We start from the raw sequence: 22605 nt of genomic DNA, 5'->3' as shown, positions 1-22605 counted from the left end.
TGTATTTGACTTCATTGATTTGTGTGCCTTTATCTGTGTTATTTCCTCTTGTGCCGACTATGGTCTTTGTATTCTACTTTCTTAAGACAGAAGCTTAGGTAATTTGAGACTTTTCTTCATTTAATTATAAGCATTTAAAAGATAAATTCTCAGGAAGTCTCTGACAGTCCAGTTGTTAGGACTAGGAACTTTCACTGCTGGGGCCCAGGTTGAATCCCTGGTCAGGGAACAAGATCCCACAAGCTGCATGGTTTGGCCAAAAAAGCAAAAACAACTCCTGTGTATCAATGTTTATTCTGTCCTTTATTAACCCCTTGTATGTTTGGCTGGGTGTAGAACTCTAGTTTGGAGTTATATTTCTTCAGAATTTTAAAGGTATCCATTGTCTCTTAGCTTCCAGTGTTACCATTTAGGCTTCTCAGGCAGCGCTAATGGTAAAGAACCTGCTTTCCCATATAGGAGACACAGGAGATGTGGGTTTGATCCCTGGGTCAGGAAGATCCCCTGGAGGAGGGCATGGCAACCCACTCCATGTTCTTACCTGGAGAATCCCACGGACAGAGGAGCCTGGCAGGCTAGGGTCCATAGGGTTGCGGAGTTGAACACGACTTAGAAATGCAGAGTCCTTTTGATTCTCAAATGTTTGTAGGTGACCTTTATTTTCTCTAGGAAAGCTTGTAGCATTTCTGTTTCCAGTGTCTGCAACCTTAAGGCAATGTGTGGTCATTTTGGGTGTGGGTGATTTTCCTTTTTTCAAGTTGACATATATTTGATTTACAATGTTGCGTTAGTTTGTGGTGTACAACAAAGTGATTCAGTCATACATGTATATGTGTGCATATATATTTTTTCAGGTTATTTTTGATTTTAGGTTATTACATAATATTGAACATAGTTCCCTGTGCTGTACAGCAGGTCCTTGTTGTTTTTCTGTTTTATATATAGTAGAGTGTATCTGTGAAGCCCAAACTCCTGAATTGGCTGCCCCTCTTCCCCTTTGGTAACCAGCAGTTTGTTTTCTATGTCTGTGAGTCTGTTTCTGTTTTATAAACAAGTTCATCAGTCATATTTTAGATCTGCCTGTGATAGCATATATGTGTTTTTTTCCATCTTAGTATGATAGTCTCTAGATCCAGCATTGCTGCTGCAGATAGCAGTATTTCATTCTTTTTTATGGCTGAGTAGTATTCAATTGTGTGTATGTATATGTCACTTTTTTTTCATCCATTTAGTTGGGTGCTTGTGGGCTTTCTCAATCTGGAGATCCATGTTCTCAACTTCTTAGGAAATTACATTATTTCTTTGATCATTTTATTCTGTTTTCTTTCTAAAATTCCTGATTATTCCTTCTTGATTGAACCTCTGATTTTCTCTCCTATCTTCCTTCTTGTCTCTCCATCTTCCTCTTTGGCGGGTTGTCAATTTCATGTCCATGTTTTTGTGTGTTCATTTGCAAATATGTATCGACACTTATTTTAAGTGCTGGCGATACAGCAGTGAATAAGTCCATGCCCTTGCTGTTTCTAATTTTCCTATGTGTTTCTAGTGATATTCCAAAGCAATTATGCTAGCATATTCTAGTGCTTTGGAGAAAAAGCAATCAGTTGTTCGTACATTACAGAATATGTGATTTTGTGAGGGTCTAACTTATGATCAGTTTCCATTGCTATTCCATGGGAAACTAAGAAGGCTATGTTTTCTGTGACAGTAAATGAGTTGAATCAGATCAATCTAATAAGTATTGATACTTCGATTCAGGTTCATTTATGGCTCCCATGTTTATTGCAGCACCTACTATATTTGAGATACTGTGCAGGCCACTGGGGGAAATGGTAGGTGAGCACAAGCAGGATTCCTTTACTCAGAACTCTCATAGGTTGGTGGTGGAGGTTGTGGTGGGGGCAGACATTAACCAGATAATAGCCTCAATGGGAGAAGTCCTGTGCGGGAAAGGAGCTGTGCTCTCTGAGAGCATAACACAGAGGCATCTGAGCTAGAATGGAAGGTCACAGAAGGCTTTCCTGGCAAGGTGACAGGTGAGCTGAGATCTGAAGCATGAATTGGCCTTAGTGAGACAGAGCCGGAGGTAAGCAGTCCAGGTCCAGGATATGGCTGGTGCAGATGAATACCCAGAGGTGGGAGAGGAGCCTGGTCTTGAAGGAGTGGAAGGATGTCCAGAGGACGGAGTAGTGACACGTGGTGTGAAAGGAGCTGGAGAGGCAGGGAGGGCCATGGTGGACACGGCCCTGAGGGTTGCAGGATGGATTTCTGCCATACCCTGAGAGCAAGGGCAAGTCCTTGGCTCGTGGACCCAGCAGAGTGGTAAAAGTTTTCCATTTTGTAAAGATGGCTCTGGCTGTGGTGTGCAGAGCAGGTGATGGGAGGTGGAAGGGGAGGTTTATCAGAGTGAGTTAGGAGGCTCCTGTCATAATCTAGGGGCGAGACCCTAGTGTCTGGTATCAGAGTGGAGACAGAGGTGATGGAGAGAAATGGACAGATTCCAAGGGCATTCAGGAGGTTAAGTGGACAGGACTCAGTGATGGATTGGTTGGTCATGGGGGTAGCGGGGCTCGTCCGGCTGTGTAGAGGGACATGGCTGGCAGAGGTGGAGCTGAGGAGAGCACTGACCTGGCTCAGACATGATGAGCTTTTCCTTTCTATGCACAATTTTTTTTTTTAAATGCATACTCCTTTTATTACCCACTCCCTACTTGACTTGTCCAGGACTGAGATTATGTAATTCTTCAACCACGTTTTAATTTCTATCAGTTTCTTGTCTTGCATTTTCTTCTTAGAGTTTGATATGTTGACAGTTAAGGTTCATAACGGTGTCAGATCTTAAGATTTCTATATTTAATTCTTGTAGTAATGCCTGAGACTGTTAAAAAATATTTGAAATTATGGACAGTCCATATTTCTGTGCCCCCCTCAGTTCCATTCCCCTTTCTGAGAATCGTGCTGGTTCACAGCTTGAGCTGAATGATGAGATACTGAGTGGAGTATGTTCCTCACACTGTGAAACTTCCGTCGTGCTTCATGCTTTTTACCGAATCCCAGCTCTTCTGGGTGTGACTTCACAGCCTTGCCTTCTCACGTGTGTGTGCTTGCTGTATCTTTGCTCTTTTACTTTGGAATTGAGTCACTTACAAGCGTTTGGATTTATCTTTTTGGTCGAATATGAACTTTTTCTTCTAGTAAATGACTTTTTCCCTCCTAGATTAGTGCCAGTCACAGTCACTTGACCTTCACTTTCCTATTTTTCACACTACCCCCCTTATTAATGCTGCCTAAGTTTTTCCCAGAACACAAGCACAACTATGTATAAGATAAAGCATCTGATGGTAACAGTTATATAATTGATTGATTTAAAGCAATGCTGATGGAAATCATGAGAAAAACTTATTTGTGCACATCCAGAAACATGAATTCCAGGATAACATTTTCTCAGATTCCTATTTTCTGTTGACTTCCTTCAACATTTAGTATGACTCTTGTATTTCAAATTAATTTTTATTGGAGTATTGTTGCCTTACGGTGCTGTTAGTTTCTACTGTACAGCAAATGAATCAGCTGTGTGTACACGTATATTCCCCTTCTGGATTTCTTTCCTTTAGATCAGTGCAGAGTACTGAATAGAGTTCCCAGTAGGTTCTCATTAATGATCTATTTTATACATAGTATCAGTACTATAGATATGAAGCATAACTCATTTTTTGTAGGTGCCGTTATCAAACAAGGACGTTCCTTTCTATTGCTAGTTTGCCGAAACTGTTTAAAATGAATGGATGTTGGATTTCGTTAAATGCCTTTTGGGTGTCAGCAATTTTTCTTTAGTCTGTTGATATGAATGAATGTTTTTTAAAAAATATATGGTTTGCTGGTCTTCCCGTTGTGGAGTGTGGGCTCACAACACGGGCTCCAGGGCACTCGGGGTCATTGTTGCAGCGTGTGCTGGATCAAGACCACAGGCTCATTAGTCGTGGCGAACCATCTTAGTTGCTCCACACCATGTGTGATCTTCCCGGACCAGGGCTTGAACCTGTGTCCCCTGTTTTGCAAGGCAGATTCTTAACCACTGGACCACCAGGAAAGCCCTGAATAATTGAATGTTAAGCCAAACCTGCATTTGTTGAATAAACTCCACTTGGTCGTGATACATTATCCTTTTTATATGTTGTTGGATTCAATTTGCCAAAAGTTTAAGGATTTGTATGTCCAGGTTCATAAAGGATACTCGTCTGTAGTTTTCTGATCTTGCAGCATCTGTCTGGTTTTGTTACCAGGGAAATGCTTCCCTAATAGAGGAAGTATTTCCTTGTTTAATTTTCTGGAAGAATTTGTTTAGACTTGATAATCAGTTTAGTTGCTCAGTCGTGTCCAACTCTTTCCAACCCCATGGGTGGAATTGATAATATTTCTCTTAAATATTTGTTAGAATTCACTATCGATGATATCTGAACCTGGAGTTTTTTTGTAGGAAGGTTTCAAATTAGAAATTTAGTTTAATAGACCTAGGGCTTTTCAGGTTATCTATCTCCACTTCACTGAGCTTTGGTAGTTTTAATCTTTCAAGAAATATGTCCATTTCAGGGATTTCCCTGGTAGTCTACTGATTAAGACTTGGCACGTTCACCGCTGTGGCTGGGGTTTGATCCCTGGTTGGGGAACTAAGACTCCCACAAGCTGGGTGGACAAAAGAAAAAAATCTGTACAATATACATACACACAGACACACACATATATGAATTCTCTGTAAGCATTGCTTTTGCAGTATCCCACAAGCTTGACATGTCATGTTTTTCTTTCCATTCAAAGTATTTTTTTCTAGCTTTTCCTGTGATTCCATTTTGAGCCGTGAGTTATTCGTGCCAAGTTGCTTCTGTCGCGTCCAACTCTTTGTGATCCTATGGACTGGGGCCCACCAAGGCCCTCTGTCCGTGGATTCTCCAGGCAAGAATACTGGAGTGGGTTGCCGTGGCCTCTTCCAAGGGATCTTCCTGACCCAGGGATCGAACCCCCATCTCTTATGTCTGCTGCATTGGCAGGCGGGTTCTTTGCCACTAGTGCCACCTGGGAATTAGAAGTGCATTATTCAGCTTACACATATTTGAGGATTTTCTCTATTTTTAGTTTTGTTGTAGAGGACATACTTCGTATTGTTTCAGTACTTTCTCATTATCTTACTGCTCAGACTATGGTGTATCCTGGTAAATGTTCTTCATGCACTTGGAAGGAATATGTATCCTGCTATTGCTGGGTGGAATGTTCTATAAATGTTAATTAGGTCAAGGAGTTTGCGTTAATTCTATGTCCTTCCTCATTTTCTATCTACTTCGTTTATGGATTAGTGAGAGAGGGGTATTGAAATTTCAACCATACTTGTGGGTTAGACTATTTTTCTTATTTATATCAGTTTCTGCTTCAAATATTTTGAAGTTTTACTATTAGCTACATAAACATTTAGGATTATTATGTACTTCAGATAAATGAACCAATTTATTATTATGGAGGGATCTGCTTTAGTCTCAATAATATTCCTTGTCCTGAAATCTATTTTCGTATTATAGCCACTCCATCTTTCTAATGATTGGTGTTAGCATGAAAATGTGTTTTTCCACCCTTTTAATCTTTATGTCTTTATGCTTAAAGTTGGTTTCTCAAAAGTAGCATATAATTGAACCCTGCTTTTAAAATCCCATCTGAGAACTTCTGCCTTTTAATTGGGGTGTTAAAATGTAAGTAGTCCAATGTGAATATTTATGTTTCGTCATATATCCACCCTCCTGCATTGTGTTTCCTATTTGCCTCATTTCTTCTTTTGGATTATTTTTATGATTCCATTTTGTCTCCTTCACTGGCTGACTTTGTTTCTCTAGGATTTACAGTATACCTCTTTATCACAGTTTATTTTCAAATAATATATTAGCTCATACGTAATAAAGAATGTTGATGTTCCTCTCTTCCAACCTTGTGTGATAGCTGCCATACATTTCTTTAATATTATGAACCTCACATCTTCTTTTGCTTCAAGCTATTATTATCTCTATCTTCCATAAAAATAATTATTTATACTTAAGTAGTTAAGACAGAGGGAAATAAAACAATTGGAAGACAACAAAGAGGAGCATCTCAAGATTGTTAGAGGCTAATTTCTTTAGCATCTCATTTAGTATTATACTTGATGAGGTCAGTGTGATGATTTAGCATTGGGAGGAAATGCTCACCCCCAGACTTACATGATAATCAGACAAGTTTTCCTGAACCTGTGAACTCACGATGATATTCCTCAGCCCGCACATTATCCATCTGCCTGAAGAGTCAAGATCTGCTGGCACTAATAAATCTCAACCGTGTGTTCCTTTCAAGGTCCATTCATCTGTCACAGATGGCAGAATATCACTTTTCTTTTTTATAGCTGAGTAGTATTCCACGGTGTATCATATTTTAAAACTCTTTCACCATCAATGGACACAGGTTGTGACAGGCAGATTAACTCAGGAACAGCCAGAGAGACAGACGCGCAGGGTCCTGTATGGGGAAGGGCGCACATTTTATGCCAAGTCACAGGTATTTCATCTTTATACAACATACACCATATACAGTGTCTACCAGACGATGTCAGAAATGTTTGCTGTTATATGCATTAAAGAAATTGAGACAAGCCTTTTTAATATTTAATCCACACATTTACTATCGCCAGTTTTATGATGTATTGCTCCATAACTACCCCACAGCTTAGTGACTTAACACAGTAAATGCTTGTCTTCCACAGTTTCCATGAGTCAGGAATCCAGAATTGGCTTGTGGTTTCGTGTGAGATTACAGTGAAAATATTGGCCAGGGCTGAGTCGTTTGAAGGTCTGACTTGGGTTGGAGGATCCGCTCCAAGATTTCACATCACAGCCCTTTGATACAGCTACTCCCCAGTATGAGTGACCCAGAAGAGTAAGACGGAGGGGTCCTTTTGGGGTAAGTTTATATATAATTCTCATATAATTCACCCTTTAAAAGTATACAATTCAGTGTTGTTTTTTTGTAGTCTAGTCACAAAGTTGTGGGATATTTCTTATAATTGAAACCTTGTTTCCTCATATAATATGCCATTTCTATCTTGTTGGCTTTCAAGATTTTTCAGTTTTTAGATTCTATAATCATTAAGTTTGATTAAGAAGTCTCTGGGAATGGGTTTCTTTATATTTATCCTACCTGTGGTTTGCTGTGATTCCTGAACTATCCCCCAATTTGGGAAAATTCAGCCATTCATCTTTAAAAAAAAATGCCCCAATTCTCTTCTCATGCTGGGACTACAACTATGTCTATGTTAGGACTGATGTTGGGCTTCCCTGGTGGCTCAGTTGGTAAAGAATCTGCCTACAACGCAAGAAACGCGGGTTTGATGCTTAGGTCGGGAAGATTCCCTAGAGAAGGGAATGGCAACCCACTCCAGTATTCTTGCCTGGAGAATCCCAAGGACAGAGGAACCTGGCAGGCTACAGTCCAAAGGGTAGCAAAGAGTTGGACACATGAGCAAATAACACGCTCACTTTAGACTGATGTTAGATGTTTATGTTAGATCAATGTTTACAATCTTTTTTCTCTCATTAATTTTTTTTAAATTGTAGTTGTTTTACCATGTTGTATTACTTTCTGCTGTATAGCAAAGTGAATCACTTATACATTATGTCCACTTTTTAAAAAGATTTCCTTCCCCTATAGGTCATCACAGAGCACTGAGTTCCCTGTGCTGTAACAGTAGGTCCTTATTATCTATTTTATATACAGTAGTGTGTATATGGGGAGAGGGAAATGGCAACCCACTCCAGTATGCTTGCCTGGAGAATCCTGAGGACAGAGGAGCCTGGTGGGCTGCTGTCCATGTGGTCGCACAGTCAGACAACACTGAAACGACTAAGCAGCAGCAGTGTGTATACGTCAATCCCGATCTCCCAATTTTACCCTCCCCCAACCCTGGCAACCCTAAGTTTTCTATATCTGTGACTATTTCTGTTTTGTAATTAAGTTCATTTGTACCCTTTTGTTAAGATTCTCCCTATCAGTGACATATGATATTTATCCTTTTCTGGCTTACTTTAGTCAGTATGATAACCTCTAGGTCCATCCATGTTGCTGCAAATGAATGGTAATAGTTGATTTAAAACTCTGAGTGTTAGTGTTAACATCTGGGTCATCTCAGTTTCCACTAATAGCCTTTTCCCTGGAGTATGGATCTTTCTCTTGTCTTTTCATATGTACAGTGATTCTGAACTACAGCCTGGCTATTGTTAATCATACACTGTAGAAACTCTATTTCCATGTATTTTTTCAACACGACTCAGCCATAGGTGTGTATATGTATGTCCCCTCCCCTGAAGAACACTTTTAAAGTAGGCAGTCAACTGGGCTGAACTCATACTTCAAACTCTGGCTCTTCTGCGGCGGGCAGCCGCTGAGAACGTCCCTTTAATTCTTTTAGCCGGCTGCTTGGAGTCTGCTCTGTGGGTGTGTATTTACAGGCCATAGCGTCGGGCAGAGTTTGTACACAGGCTGTGGGGCCAGAGTTTTAACTACCCCACACGGTGCCCCTTGGGGCCTGTCTTCAGGCAAAAAGCCATAAAAGTGGGCACTAACTTGGTGCCACTCCCTTCCAACTGTCAGCTCCCCTCCAGTTTCTCCTGAGTTTGGTTGTCCTACGCGGCCTTAAGGTTGCTTCTGTATTTTGTTGAGAATTTATAGCTGTCATTTGTGGCAGGGTTGGACGAAACAGGAGTTGTTCTCCCATCATTAGCAGAAGCAGAAGCTTCTCCGTTGCTTTTCAAAAGATATTTTTGGTATTTCATCTTATTTTTAGCAGGAGGGTTGGTCTGAATTACAGCCCACCATTACTGGCGATCGGAACAGCAGCTGACAGTTGTTTTCGTTTATTTTTATGGTTTGCTGTTTTAATGACAGCAACGAGGGACACTGAGGTCTGGATGTGGCTTGCCAGGAGGCATGTGTCCCGGTCCCTGTGTGAGGCTGTGAGTGCCCTAGCTTAGCACTCGCGGTGCTACAGCCTTCCGGGGAGGGAGGCAGGCCCGCACACCCTGTGGGCAGCAGCTGCATCAGCGGAAGGCTCAGGCAACCAGACCCCAGCTCCTCCTTGCCTAAGATGGTCAGTGGTTCCCCTACTTCTAGTAGGAAGTTGTTGGCACGGTCCTTCCCTGTTTACAGAAACTTTAAGCCGAACAAAACGTGGGTGTGACTATGTTCTGATAATGAGCTCAGGCTCTGGAGGCAGGAAGATCTGGGGCAAATTAGCTGACCATGAACCTCCTCGTCTGTTATAACATGGGTAATGACATTTGCCCTGCCTACACTGTATCATGAGATCTTACTACAAGTGTGACATGTCTGAGCAGCACTCTGGCCCACGGTGTGGATTACACACCGGATTTGGATTTGGGAAGACGAGGACAGCGGTGGCTGTGGCAGCCTTTGATCCTACGGGCAGTGGTTGGACTGAAAACGTCTGCGAGCAGGGAGTAGGCTTCTCTGTATTTCCTGAGGGTGGGGGCTGTGAGGGATTCCGCGGGGGAGGAAGGACAGTGGGCAAGGCCCCAGGCCTGTGCTCCCTCTGCCACGTGGCAGGCGCTGGCGACAGCGACGCCCACCGCAGGGGCCCCGGGCACTGCCGAGTGTGGCGCTCAGCGCCAGACTCCCCTGTGTCTGATCTGACCCAAATTTGCTAAGCTGTGTCTGCAGCCACATTATCAAGAGATGTGTGGGCAGGGCTGGGGACAAAGGCAAGAACCTTTGGGATAACAGGGCCATTCAACTAGTTATTTAATCTGCTTCGTCAGTGATACTCTGGATGCCCCCACTTCCCCACCTTAACCTAGAGGATAGAGATGCTTCCAAATGCTTTGTTGACATCTTTTATTAAGAGTGGACTTCTTGAGAAAAGACAGTCTATTCAATAGAGGTGCTGGGAAAACTGGGCAGCTACGAGTGGAAGAAGGAAATTAGAACACTTCCTAACACAAGACACAAAAACAAACTCCAAATGGATTAAAGACCTAAATGTAAGGTCAGATACTATAAAACTGTTAGAGGAAAACATACTCTGTGACATAAATTACAGCCAAGATCTTTTTCGATCTACAGCCAAAAGCAATGAAAATAAAAACAAAATTAAAAAGGACCTAACTAAACTTAAAAGCTTTTGCACAGCAACTAAAATCCTAAATAAAACAAAGACAGCCCTCAAATAGGAGAAAATTATTTGCAAACAAAGCAACTGACAGGGGTGTAATTCCAAAATATATGAACAGCTTGTGCAGCTCAATATAAAAAAAAAAAACAAACTTCAAAAATGGGCAGAAGATCTAAATAGACATTTCTCCAAAGAAGACATTTAGATGGGCCAAAAGACACAAAAAGATGCTCAATGTCACTAATTCTTACAGAAATGCAAATCAAAACTATAACAGGGTTATCACCTCACACCAGTCAGAATGGCCATCATCAAAAGTCTACAAACAATAAAATGCTGGCGAGGGTGAGGAGAAAAGGGAAGCCTCCTCCACTATTGGTGGGAAAGGTGAATTGGTACAGGCACTAGGGGAACTGGAGGTTCCTTAGGACACTAAAACCAGAACCACTGTATGACCCAGTAATCACGCTCCTGGGGTATTATCTGGAGAAAACCATAATCTGAACGGATGCATGCACCTCGATGTACATTACGGCGCTATTTACAAGACAAAACATGGAAGCCACCCAGGTGTCCGCTGACAGATGAATGGATAAAGATGTGCTACATCTATACAACAGAACATCACTCAGCCATAAAAAGGAACGAAATAACGCCATCTGCAGCGCTACGGATGGACCCAGAGAGTGTCACACAGACTGAAGTCAGTCAGAAAGGTAAGGTGTAATACTGCTTATATGTGGAATCTAGAAAAATGGTACAAATGAACTTATTGGCAAAGCAGAAAAAGTCACAGGTGTAGAGAACAAACTTAAGTTATCAAGGGGGAAGGAGAGGCGGATGAGCTGGTCGATTACGACTGACCTACTTACACTACTATGTATAAAACAGACAACTAACCAGAACAGACTGTATAGCACAGGGACTTCTACTCAATGCTCTGTAGTGACCTAAATCGGAGGGAAAGCCAAGAAAGAGCGGATACATGTATATACACACATGTAACTGATTCACTTTGCCGTACAGCAGAAGCTGACGAGACTGTAAAGCAACTGCACTCCAATAAAATTATTATTAAAAGAGAGTAGACTGCAACCTCTACCTAGCCTGGTCTGCTTTTCCCATCTGTGGACTGACACGCGACAAGAGGCTTATGATGACACTGCTCTTTATTTGCAAACAGGCTGGGAGTTTGGTCCATCGAGTCTTCTGTTACAAAGGGTGTTTAAGAAAAGCTTTCAGATTTAAGGCCCACGATGACGGACAGGGAGCTTTACAGTGGGACAACTACCTTTTCCCTCAAAATAGGCAGATTTCTAAAGTACAACAAAGAGGGCATAGATAGCCTTTATTATGAAAAAGCTAATCAAAAGGATAGAAAAATAAAAGATGTCAACATTGGGCAAAAATATGTCAATATTGGTTTGTTTGCAGAGCCTGGTCAGAGGCCGATATGTTTGGTTTTAAGCCCCACAATGTGAAGGATCTGTTTGGCAGACCAGCCCCCAGGTGAGTTCCTGCCAGGGCAAGTCCAGGACCCCTCGCAGGCCCCCCGGGTCCTGTCGTGAGGACACTTCCTGCTTTTGCTGTGAGCAATCTGCTCAGACATGGAGTGGCCTCTTATGGAAAGGCTCTAGGAAGCCCTCAGGGGTGCGCCTCAAACCTGCCCAGGTGGCCCCTGGGCCCTTCCCCAGAGGAGCTGTGGCAGCAGACACGCGTGCAGGCGCCCCAGGACACACGGGTGTGGGGCACCTGTACTCAGGCTCACTCACCCGCCTCCCTGCACCAAGTCCTCCAGCGTGTCGAGAAGAGCGTCCAGACCCTGGACTGGCCTAGGCTAACGGCGGTGGCCCTGCTGCAACCCAGCCACTGCCAAGATCCGAAAGCCGAGACAGGAAGGCAGGGCTTTCACCCCTCGACAGGGGAAGCCTCCTCAGTGACGAGCTGCATTACCAAAGCTGTGCTCATCTGGATAATGGAAGTGTGTCTGTTTAAATCTGATCTTTTTAAAGTGTATTCTAACTCTGTGAAGACTGGCAAATTGCCTGTGGAGTACACGAAAAACTCAATAAACCTGAATGGTGCCTAATATTCTTGTGATACTTCAAATAAGGCCCCTTTATTCCCACTCCAGACTGAGAAACTAAGGCTCTGAAGAGCTCTGTCATCGAGGAAGGTCCTGTGTGGCCATGAGGGCCACGTGCTTCCAGGAACCTTGACACACAGAACCTTGTGGGAGCGATTCTCTGACCTGTCACTGTTGAGTACAGCTTGTATAAATATATCCCCCAAGGCTTTGAATACCATTTCTAAGCTTTCATCCTGACACTGGGAAAGATTGAAGGCAACAGGAGAAGAGGGTGGCAGAGGATGCATCACCAACTCAATGGACATGAGTTTGAGGAAGCTCCGGGAGGTGATGAGGGACAGGGAAGCCTGGTGGGCTTCAGTTCATGGGGTCACAGGGAGTCGGACACAACTGAGTGAGTGAACGACAACAACATGCTTTCATCCCAATCTCTGAGCTTTAGTTACCTCTACCAACTAGACCAGGACTCCCTATCTTTTCCTTATCTTAGTTTTGGCAATTAATTGTTTTCAGGTCAGAAGCCAGAGTCATCATCCAGCCCCCACCCTCTGCATCCACCGTGGCACCAAGTTCTGTCTGTCCTTCCCACTCCAAGAGCCCAGGTCAGCTCTCACAGGAAGGCCTATTGGCAGAAGAGCTCAGTGAAGGACAGAGAGAGGCAGGGAGACCCAGCAGGTGACACTGAACGATGCAGACACGGAACGCACCAGTGGCCAGGGTGGCAGGGCCGCGGCCCCCGTGGACGGCGCTGGGGAGGCAACACTGTTCCCGCCGTCGCGCAGCTGGTGAGGCCGTGACTCACCGCACCATCAGCTCAGAGGCCAGGGCCGCTCCTCCCATATGACCGAGTCCTCCATCTCCTCTACTGATGCCAGGTTTCTGCCCTCCCCTGTGAGCCTGCACGGCTGGGCACAGCTACCCTACACTCGGGGTGGGGGGAGGGGACGGAAAACAAGCCACAGTGCTGACCCAAAGTGTGAGAAATCCAACGCCTCCGACAGAAAAGGATCGACCGCCACAAGTTAGCGCATGAGCTCGCCAGGCCCGGGAGGATCCAGTGAACTCTCCTTGGAAGGCTGACGCGTAACCTGCCCGGGGCGAGGCCCCCAGAACCCCGGGGCTGGAGTGCTAGCTGGGGGGGCCTCCTGCCCCGTGCTGCCCTCTGCCTTTGTCCTCTGGACATTCACTTCCTGCCTCTCATTCCTCACAAGACAGAAGTCTGCGCCCATTGCCTGGCAGACCTCTTCACTCCCCTCAGCCTCCCCATTCCTCTGTCTTCCTGGGGTCCAGTGGGCACTGGAGGAAGCCCAGGCACCCCACCCTCCTATCTCAGGACCCTCAGAGCCTCTGTTCATCTAGGAACCAGGGGAAGGCTTCACAGGTTCTACCCAACAGGGGGTAGACTTCCTGGATCTTAAGAAACTGACCAGGCAGAATCCATCTCTCAGCTGGAGTCCTCCAGGTCCATCTCCACTAACTCGGGTATCTAAGAGCGCCACTGCACAGCCAAGGGTCACCGCTGAAGAGCACTGCACTGAGTGAGATTTCCACAGCGGACCACGAGGCACTGAGATGAGACCCCTGCTGACCGCCGGCTCTGAGCGGTAAGACATCCAAACTGGGCTTGGCGCTGAGTTCAGCGGGCAGAGAGACCCTTGGCCCAGTGCTGGCCTCTGTCCATCGGGACAGAGGAGCACTCCCCACCCTGCTCCCAACCTCCTCCTGGCCGGCACACCCAGCCCTGTGGATCGGCATTCCCGGCTAGGCCCCCAGTTGTGCACTGAGAGCTACTGCTGCACACCCGCCTCACGGGGGGGATGCCCGCCACCCCACCTGCCTCACATGCCAGGTGAGCTGAAGCAAGGCTGGCGTTAGACCACGAGGGTGGCATCAGGGTGTCTGGTTCTGTTCAAGGAGCACTTAGTGACTGACACAGCTTAAACTGAAACGTAACTGAAATACTTCCAACAGAGGCAAAGGGCTTTGAATTCCAAGGAAAAGGTTGGGGAGGAAACAAGTCATAGCTGACACAGTCCTGGGAGAGCTCCATACACCAGAGGCTGGATTCCGAACCTGGAGAAAAGACCTCACAAGTGGAAAGCAGTGTGTAAACTGCGTGGGAATAGAATTTCTGGATTAAAAAACAAACAAAAGTCTCTTACCTGGCTTATACCTCCAAGAAGAGGGGAGGGCCTGGGTTCTAAGTCACAGCTCTTCAGTACAAACGTCTGTGGCAAGGCTGACACTGGTGCTAGGAGCCCTGGCTCCTGAAGTGATCCCATCGCTGGAAACTGCCAAAGCAATGGGACCGAGTGAAGGTGGGAGGCTGTCCGGGCCCCTACGCGCTGGAGGACCAGGAGCCGAGCGGGCTGGCCTCCGTGGAGGAGGAGAGCCGCACAGCGCACATTCACGCATGTACCAGACTGCTACATTCTGAGGCTGTAACACACGTCAGACGTTACAAAACACAAACACCTGCGGACGACGCTGCAGCGGGCTGGTGGTTCCGTGAGCACTGCTATGCAGGCACGGCGGATTCTATTTTTAACACTTTATTGGCGAAACAGAGCTCCCTTCCCTCCACCCTCACAGAGAACTAGCCCTTTTCCTTTGCTTGCGGGTAACGTAACTCACCTGCTTCGCCAAGGCCTGTGCTGGCATGCTACAAAGGCAGTTCACACAGCAGCCGGCCGCACCCCTGTAGCCCCCCCAGCCTGAACTGCTCCTACACAGGGAACTGTGTAGCTGTTTTACTCAGAAAAGGCGTAAGTGGTAATAATAGTAATGTGACGTGCTAGGCTTTGGATAAACTGCTGTCGTGTCTCCATTCGTTCAAATTAGAAGAAAGTGACTGCGAGTTAGTGGGAGTTCCAACATGCAGACTTGTTGCACGAAAAAGATCCCCAGACTGAGGGTGTGGGGGGCAGTCCATGATGGAACGTTGCCAACACCCCTTGCCTAATTAATGCAAGAGACTTCTTAGACAGAAAACCCCAAAACTCAAAGAATATCTGAGAAACCAGGAAAAGTAAGACCAGGACCTAAGTGTATCAAGCAAGGCTGAGAGGCTGGAAGGAGAAACTGGAAGCACGCAGTTTAACTGCACCCCGCCTCCCACCTTTCCCTGTCAGGAGACCACACCACCTCCAGAACCGGGCACGTTCTGGCGCGGCTCCTGGGCTTAATTTAAAACAAAAGGAACATTTGTGGTCACTCTGCCAAAGTTTCAAGTGCCCTGCAGACTACAGCTGGAATCCCGATTACATTCAGGAGTCCTGTATGGGTATTCCCCCCACTAAACCTGCATAGGAGTGATGACAGAAATTTACCTTCTGTCTGGAATTGTTTTGTAATGAAAAGTCAGAAAAATGAAAATGGCCAACTGCCAGAAGGTTATTTTTGACTCTGGTCGGCACTTGCCCTTGATCAGGGTCATTGTGGAAGAGCCCCCCCCTCCCCCCCCCGCCCCCGCCTCTCGCCCCGCCCCTTAGTTAGCTTTCGGCATCCTCGAGGGCATAAGAGGGCTGGCTCCTCAGCAGGGGTCGCACTGTGTACTCCTCGTCTCCGCTGAACCCAGAGACTGCTGGGAGCTGTGTGGACAGCGGAAGCCTCTGTCCTGGGACGTGTGCAGCATGAACCACAGCTGCGGGGGACGCCGCTGGTCTCTTGGACAGGCCGAGCAGGTAGGTGGTGACGGGAGCTCCACTTGGTACCAACACCCAAAAGTGAAGGTGAGGTAACAAAGGCTAGAAAGGAGGCACTTATTAAAAACAATAACAACAAAAACCAACAAAACCACCAAAGAGCCTTCAGTGGGACCTGAAGACATGGAGGAATGCAGTACGCTGACGGCCACATGCACCGCCCGCCTGTGAATGCCGCACACCGCGACCTCCAGCCACAGGGCCAGTGCCCCCGGTTTCTACACAGGTCACCTGTCTCAGGGAGAGCCCAGGACAGCAGGCCCCTCTCCAGCCTGTGCTCCCAGGTGTACAGGCCCATCCCCGGCTTCCCTCGATCCAGATGACAGGCAACTCCCCCATCAGGCACCCCACGGATGCCACTCACATTGGTCACCGCCTGGACGCTGGCCCCCCGTCGAGGCTGTAGCTGCAAGCTCGAGCTGCGACTCCTGCAACGGAGGGCCCGTCTTTGGGGGGCGTCTGAAATTTGTCCCCAGTGCCCAGCTGTCACCACAGGGAAACCAAGACTGCAATCACAACAGCAAGGACAGGCTCGTGTTGCTTTTTTCCTTTTTTTTTCTTAAAGGAGTGAGGGCATGGAAAATACAGCACACCAATGAAACAAAAGGCCAAAAAAAAAAAAAAAATACAAAAAAAATAGAAAATAGAAAAATGTATTTACAAGTAGTACATTACTATGATCAGAAGCACAGACACCTGCTGCCATAATACATGCATTGGTTCAAGAAACTACTGAAAACCCTGCGAGGAAGAAGCCTGTCAAAACAAAACAAAAAAACGGGCCAGAGAGGTTTAACTTTTCATCCCTAATTTGCTACACTGATCAAAACCAAATGAGAGTCCCCTATAGTCCATGAGTCTATCAGTACAAATACTATACTGGTTTTTAACTGCACGTTCAGTCGTGGAGGGAGAGACAGCAGCTTGTCTGTATACAAGGAAGCCAGCGGGAACTGCTCTACATGCTAGAAATTACAGCAAGCCCCTGTCCGCTACACAGCATGAGCTTAGCGGGTTTTAATTTCTGTTTATTCATATATATCTATGTGCATGTGGGTGTGTATGTACGTATAAAAACCGTGCCCTCGTTCACTGCCAACACGACGTCTGGGTGGACATGAACTCATTACAACAAATTCTTATGTGTATGTTGTAAGAAGTCACTCAATGTCTGTGGATTTAATAAGTCACTTCACACCACAGAAAATATTTAATAAATCCAAAAAAAGGAAAGAAGAATATAACGACAGAAGAGCTTCTGTCTCAGTTCTCTGAAACTGAGTCCCCCGTAGGAAACTGGTCCCAAAGTTCTTGAGGGTTCACTGAAGAAACCAGTTTGCTAAGGTTTCCATCCTTTTAGTGTCAAAGGTACAGAACGACTGCTTGCCGTTGTCAGTGTCAACAGCCGCATCTCCATCCCCCGCAGGTAACAGTCCGGTGCAGATCCATAAAAACGGGGGAGGGAGGTGCGCTGGGGGGTGGGGGAGGACCTGTCACTCCAGGAGGGGCTCCACCTCTCCGGCGGCAGGAAGAGAAGGAACCACGCAGGCTCCAGCACCTCGCTCCCGAAAATGCAAAATCTGGGCACACGGCAGTCCTTACACAGGTGCATCTCCAAGTACCAGGCCAGCTCTAAGAGGAAACAAGCCACACGTTGACAGAGAAGGACTGAGAGGCCATTCTGGTCGCCCGCTGTGATCCATCATACTTCCAGGAATCGGGAGCTGCTGGACTTGGAGTGGAATGGCTCAGACCACATTCGCCGTAGGTCACCCTGGGAAAGACAACGACTTCAGCCACATGTTTCAGATCGAGGCACACCTATCTATGTACAAGCCCTTCCTGACTCCTGACCTCAGAGCAGATTGGTTCTGTGCAGAATCAAAGAACATTCACATTTTACTCATTGAAAAGTAACCTCCCAGTTCTTTGAAGAACTTGCTAGAAGGGCTCTTGGCACCCCGAGCAGAAAGGGCTCTGACTCGGTCCTGGGGGCAGTTCAACCACTTGTGAGTCATATGATCCAGGCTCATACTTAACCTCTGTGTCTGCTTCCTAGTCTGTAAAATGTGAGTGACAGTATAAACCTTGTGAATCAGATAGGGCCCTCAGGTTTTACATTTCTTATTTCCAGTCTTTAATGCAGAGTACTAAAAGAGCTATTAGGTGGCAATAGCATGCTGCTTTTAAGAGAAACAGGAAGTCTCTGCAGCAGGGTTTTAGGGATTTCAGTTAACTAATCCATGACTAGGTGGTGAGGGGTCTAACTCATTAGTATTTTCAGCCAATGGCTGTTAAAAATCTGGAAGAGGTTGCTAGTAGCAGGTTAGCAAAAACACACAGATCCCAAGATGAAGAGCTTAGGGGAATACCTCAAGCAAGGGAAATACCTAGCCAAGTCCAGGGTCAATGCCATTTTATCATTTCCACTGGCTTATACCTGCCTTTCTCACCTTTAAATAGGCCATCGTGAGGAGTGGCAATAAGGTAAATGGCACCAAATAGAGAAGGGCAGGCTGGGCCGCTCGGTGAACCCGAGACGCCACAGTCGCGGTGAGCAGACCTGCAGGGAGAGAAACGCTGGTGAGTAACTCCAAGCAGCAAGCCCACGGGAGGAGGCCTCTGCCACCTGACGGCTTCGCAGCATGGCCCTGAGACTGTGCAGCTCTGATGTGACGCTCCCCCCAGTGGTAGGGAGTGACTTGCCTAGCTTGAGCAGGGAAAGAAACAGGGAGCAGCACAGCTTTTTAAAAACTTAGAATTCCAAGGACCTGTAAGTGGCCCAAGTCCCTGGTTCCAGACCTCATTTCGGCCCCAAATGTGCCTGGTCTCCCCGTCTCCTATATATATGATGATGACAGGCGTGTGGACGTGCTAAGCTGCATCAGTCGTGTCTGACTCTTTGTGACCCCATGGACTGTAGCCCGCCAGGCTCCTCTGTCCATGGGATTCTCCAGGCGAGAATACTGGAGTGGGCTGCTTCCCGACCCAGGGTGGAACCCGCATCTCTAATGTCTCCTGAATTGGCAGGAGGTGGGCTCTTTACCACTAGTGCCACTGGGAAGCTGGATGAGGACAGACTTGGAGGCAAAAGACCTGGGTTCAAGTTCTAGCCCTGCTGCTTATGACAGCCATGTGGCCTTGCACATCTCAAGCCTCAGGGCAGTGGCCCTGGCCCACTGGGAGCTGCTGGAGTGGAAATGAGCGCAGGCCTAGGAAAGCGCCATGGAACTGTGCAGGGCTCCCTCAGCAGGAGGCACTGAGGTGAGCAAGGTGCTCCTCTCCCCTCGCTGTCACAGCTCACGCAGGGCAGACATACAACCGTCTCTCCCTGTCCAGCCAAAACAGAGCTGGCTAGAGAAACACTAGCCATGGGAGAGTCCAGGTGAGAGGTGATGGAAATGTCAGAGCAGATGAAGGCAAATATCTGTCAAACAGCAGAGGAAATAAACATGACATCCATTAAACTCACGCTGAAGATGTAATTAAGCACACACACTGCTCCATCACCGTGCGGTAGGTGTTCTCAGCTCTGAGGCCCGACCACACTTTTCCTACAATGTCCTTCAAACACACTATTATTGGATAGGGAACGAGGCTGCTGGCCTCACCTCAGGGTCAGGAGTTTCCTTCCCCTTTGTGGTTGTTTATAGCAACGACTAGAGTGACTGCTCTTCTTCCTCCAGCATCTGTAGCTGCAAGATCTGGGTTAACTCCGGGGCTTGGAAGATAGTCAGGGAGGGGATCGCATGCAGCCTCCCAGGTCCTCTTACCTACAAAGTATCCAATGAGGGTGCAATGAAAGTAGGAAACCTTCTGCATGCGCCCGGAGATGTTGGCGGGTCCGGAGGCACCGCAGGAGTCACCGCTGGCTTGCTTCTTGTAGTTGTCATAACGCAGGACAAAGCACAACAGGAGTCCAGGCATCACGATGTCTCCGATGCCCAACATAGAGAAGTGGCTGCCTGTGGAGCTGGAACGCAGTGTCACACGTCAGGGGCTTCACCCTCTACAACCCCACACCTCCTCCTGCTCAAGGTCTGTTCGCTTTTTAAGAAGCCAAAAAGAATTCATCTGACGGCTGATGGCAATCGCTACTGGTTTGACAGCACTAGCTGTTAGAGGAGTGTGGAGACTGAGCGCCACTGGAGTACTGGAAGAACGGTCTGCAGCAGCCAGCGCTGTGGGACAGCACCACCGAAGCGGCTGCTGAAGCTCCGCATGGTGCTGCCGCCTCTAGAGATGTCAGCTCACCATGTGTCACACATTCACTGCTGAGATTTCCCGTAAGCACCCGACTACTACCAGACATGGGAGATGAAAGCAGCACATTAATTTTTCCAAGATTATAGTTCCAGGGACTCTGTAATTTTAGCATTAGCACATTTTTACAAATGTCTGAAAAGTAAAAAAAAAAAAGACCCAGATCCTCCTGTTAATCCCCTCTAGCCAACTTTAAACTGCAGTACAGCAGTAATGTATGGCTGTTTGATAACATTAATCAATTATTAAAAAGCTGCATCCGCATCACTTAATGACCCATCTCTGGAAGTTGTCAGTACTCCTGTCCTGTCATCTGTAAGATGGAGACGATTCACAACCCTTTCCTGGTCCCCATCAGAATGCTGATGACAACGACAACCAAGCGGGGACGGAGGGGCAGAGGAGGGTGGGGTCCTCACCCTCCCGAGACGAGGCCCAGTCCTACCTAGGGAAGACCAGTTTTCCAGGCAGAGACAGGCGCGGGACATCGCGCCCAACGTTGGGCCCCAGGTGGAGCTTCCGGGATAGGACGTCAAGGGGATTGTCAGCCGGCTGCGTGGCCACCTTCACCATGACGTTGCTATTAAAGATGTAGGCGGAGAAAAACACCTGCCAGGGGAGAGTCACCTTTACCAGAGGGAGCTAGAGGCACCCTGACCCCACCACCAGCCCTCTTTGTTTCTGAAAGCAGAGTCTCAGGACTGCAGCATCAGGCTTTTCAGACTGTACGCTTTGAGGAAAGAGAAGATCTCTGCTCTTGTATGTGTTGCAGATTTCTTCTCTCCACACCCAGAGAGGGAGCCCTGAGTGCACAGCTGGCCATGGTCCAGGGTTGAGAGCCTTGCTTCTCTCCAGGGCAGAGAGCCTTGTGCTCCCTCCTCACCCAAGAGTCACCCGCGGACTCTCTACTCTGACAAGTCTCCGTGCACACAGGCCCGCTCATGTTCCAACAGGTACAGTGCTGGCCCGGAGGAGTGGTCTTGGACAGGAGGTACCCTGGCCAGCAGACTTGGCGTACCGAGTACATTTTCAGGAGTGAATGTTCCAGTCAGACCCGAAGGAGAGCAGCAGCTCTGGGGGAACACTCACCCAAAAGACATCGTAGATGAGAAGCCCTGAGAGCAGCAGGCAGGAGACCTTGAGGCTGGGCAGGCGGACGAAGGCGATCATGGCGACACAGAGACCCATGGCCAGGGCTGGGGAGGAGACGGCGGTCAGAGTGGAGCACATGCACAGCCTCCCTCCACACGCTATTCAGCTCGGAAACCTAACAGAGCTTGTAAGTCCCTCAGCCCTACGCCCCAGGTGAGGTGCTTATACTCCACGAGTGCAATGTGCCCACCTCAGCCCATTCTGACCTCCTGGTATTTGGGAAAACCCCTTGCCTTATGCTGGCGATGGTGGTCAACTAAGACCCCCAGGGCTGTTTTGAATGATAAAGCTCTAGGCCAAGCCCAGCTCTCCCAGCTCTGTCTCCTGCCTCCCCCACTACTTCACTGCATTGCCCTTACTCCTTTAAAGCCACACCCTAGAGCACATCTTCTTCACTTCCTTAAGGACACTGTTCCAGTCAAGTCACTCCTTTATGCTCATCCTCTCCACCTGGGTCTATAGTAAAGGGGACAAGACAGAACTGCTCAATGACAGGGTTTCTCATGACTCCACACAATGTCATCCTATTGCTCATCTTCGAAGCAAGAAACCCTGCGTTCCTTTTCAACTTAACACAACCTTCCTCACGCGTGCACAGGCTGCTGCTACCATCTGGGGTGCTCCTCTTTACCACCACTGCACATCTCGGTCCGGATTCCCCACACTTCCTGCTTTGCTGTGTGTATCCTTTCCTGTTTTCTCTCTCCCCCGCTTACACTCTTCACTGCCCTTGTCAAAAATCATCCCCTGCCTCAAGTCACGAGGTCCCCTTCTCTGTGATGGATCACTTCTGACTGAGGAGGCACGACTCACACACAGGCTATGCTGCAGGGGCCTGGCCCCAAGTTTCCTCTTGTGTTCCTATTCCTCCACTGATCCTCCTCCCCATCTGAGTTGAGCGATAACCTCCTTCCAACCGTGCCAACCAAGTCTCCCCACCAGACTCCCAAGTTCCATGTCTGAAAAGGCAGCGTGCATCCCGTCTGACTACTACAGAGAAGGTTCTCAGCACAAGTCCAATGACAATAAGTTCAATGCCCACCAACCGAATAGCGCCACCAGCCGGTCACAGCCCCAAAACACACTCTCAAGTATTCATCCGGTTGGCCTTTCTTTTTCTTCATTCTTTCACTCAAGTCATCCTTAAAAAATCTTACCTCCTCTTCTGGGTTCTTCTAAGGAATAGAGCTGACAACTTTCCCTCA

The 22605-nt window shown here is 47.2% G+C and overlaps 1 protein-coding gene and 1 long non-coding RNA gene across 5 annotated transcripts in view; both read right to left on the bottom strand.

Annotated features, from left to right (window-relative positions):
* On the bottom strand, window positions 1-15737 carry LOC112579916. The gene is made up of 2 exons (XR_003104207.2): window positions 14444-15737; window positions 1-6528 (listed from the first exon to the last, which is right to left on the bottom strand). It is a non-coding gene; the product is annotated as an uncharacterized LOC112579916 (long non-coding RNA).
* An 885-nt stretch (window positions 15738-16622) lies between these two features.
* Window positions 16623-22605, bottom strand: part of SPPL3 (signal peptide peptidase like 3) — a 98941-nt gene continuing 92958 nt past the window's right edge. For all 4 annotated transcript variants that reach the window (XM_025267491.2, XM_025267495.2, XM_025267490.1 and 1 more), the window contains 5 exons: window positions 21338-21444; window positions 20694-20857; window positions 19759-19958; window positions 18439-18548; window positions 16623-17759 (listed from right to left, as the gene is read on the bottom strand). In XM_025267491.2, coding sequence (XP_025123276.1) covers window positions 17688-17759; window positions 18439-18548; window positions 19759-19958; window positions 20694-20857; window positions 21338-21444 — 653 coding nt within the window. In that variant the 3' untranslated portion in view covers window positions 16623-17687. The remainder of the gene's footprint in view (window positions 17760-18438; window positions 18549-19758; window positions 19959-20693; window positions 20858-21337; window positions 21445-22605) is intronic.

The sequence above is a fragment of the Bubalus bubalis genome, chromosome 17 (assembly GCF_019923935.1).
Source record: "Bubalus bubalis isolate 160015118507 breed Murrah chromosome 17, NDDB_SH_1, whole genome shotgun sequence".
Classification (NCBI taxonomy): domain Eukaryota; kingdom Metazoa; phylum Chordata; class Mammalia; order Artiodactyla; family Bovidae; genus Bubalus; species Bubalus bubalis.
Note: the sequence above shows the minus strand (reverse complement) of the source record. Positions and strands in the feature narration are given on the sequence as shown.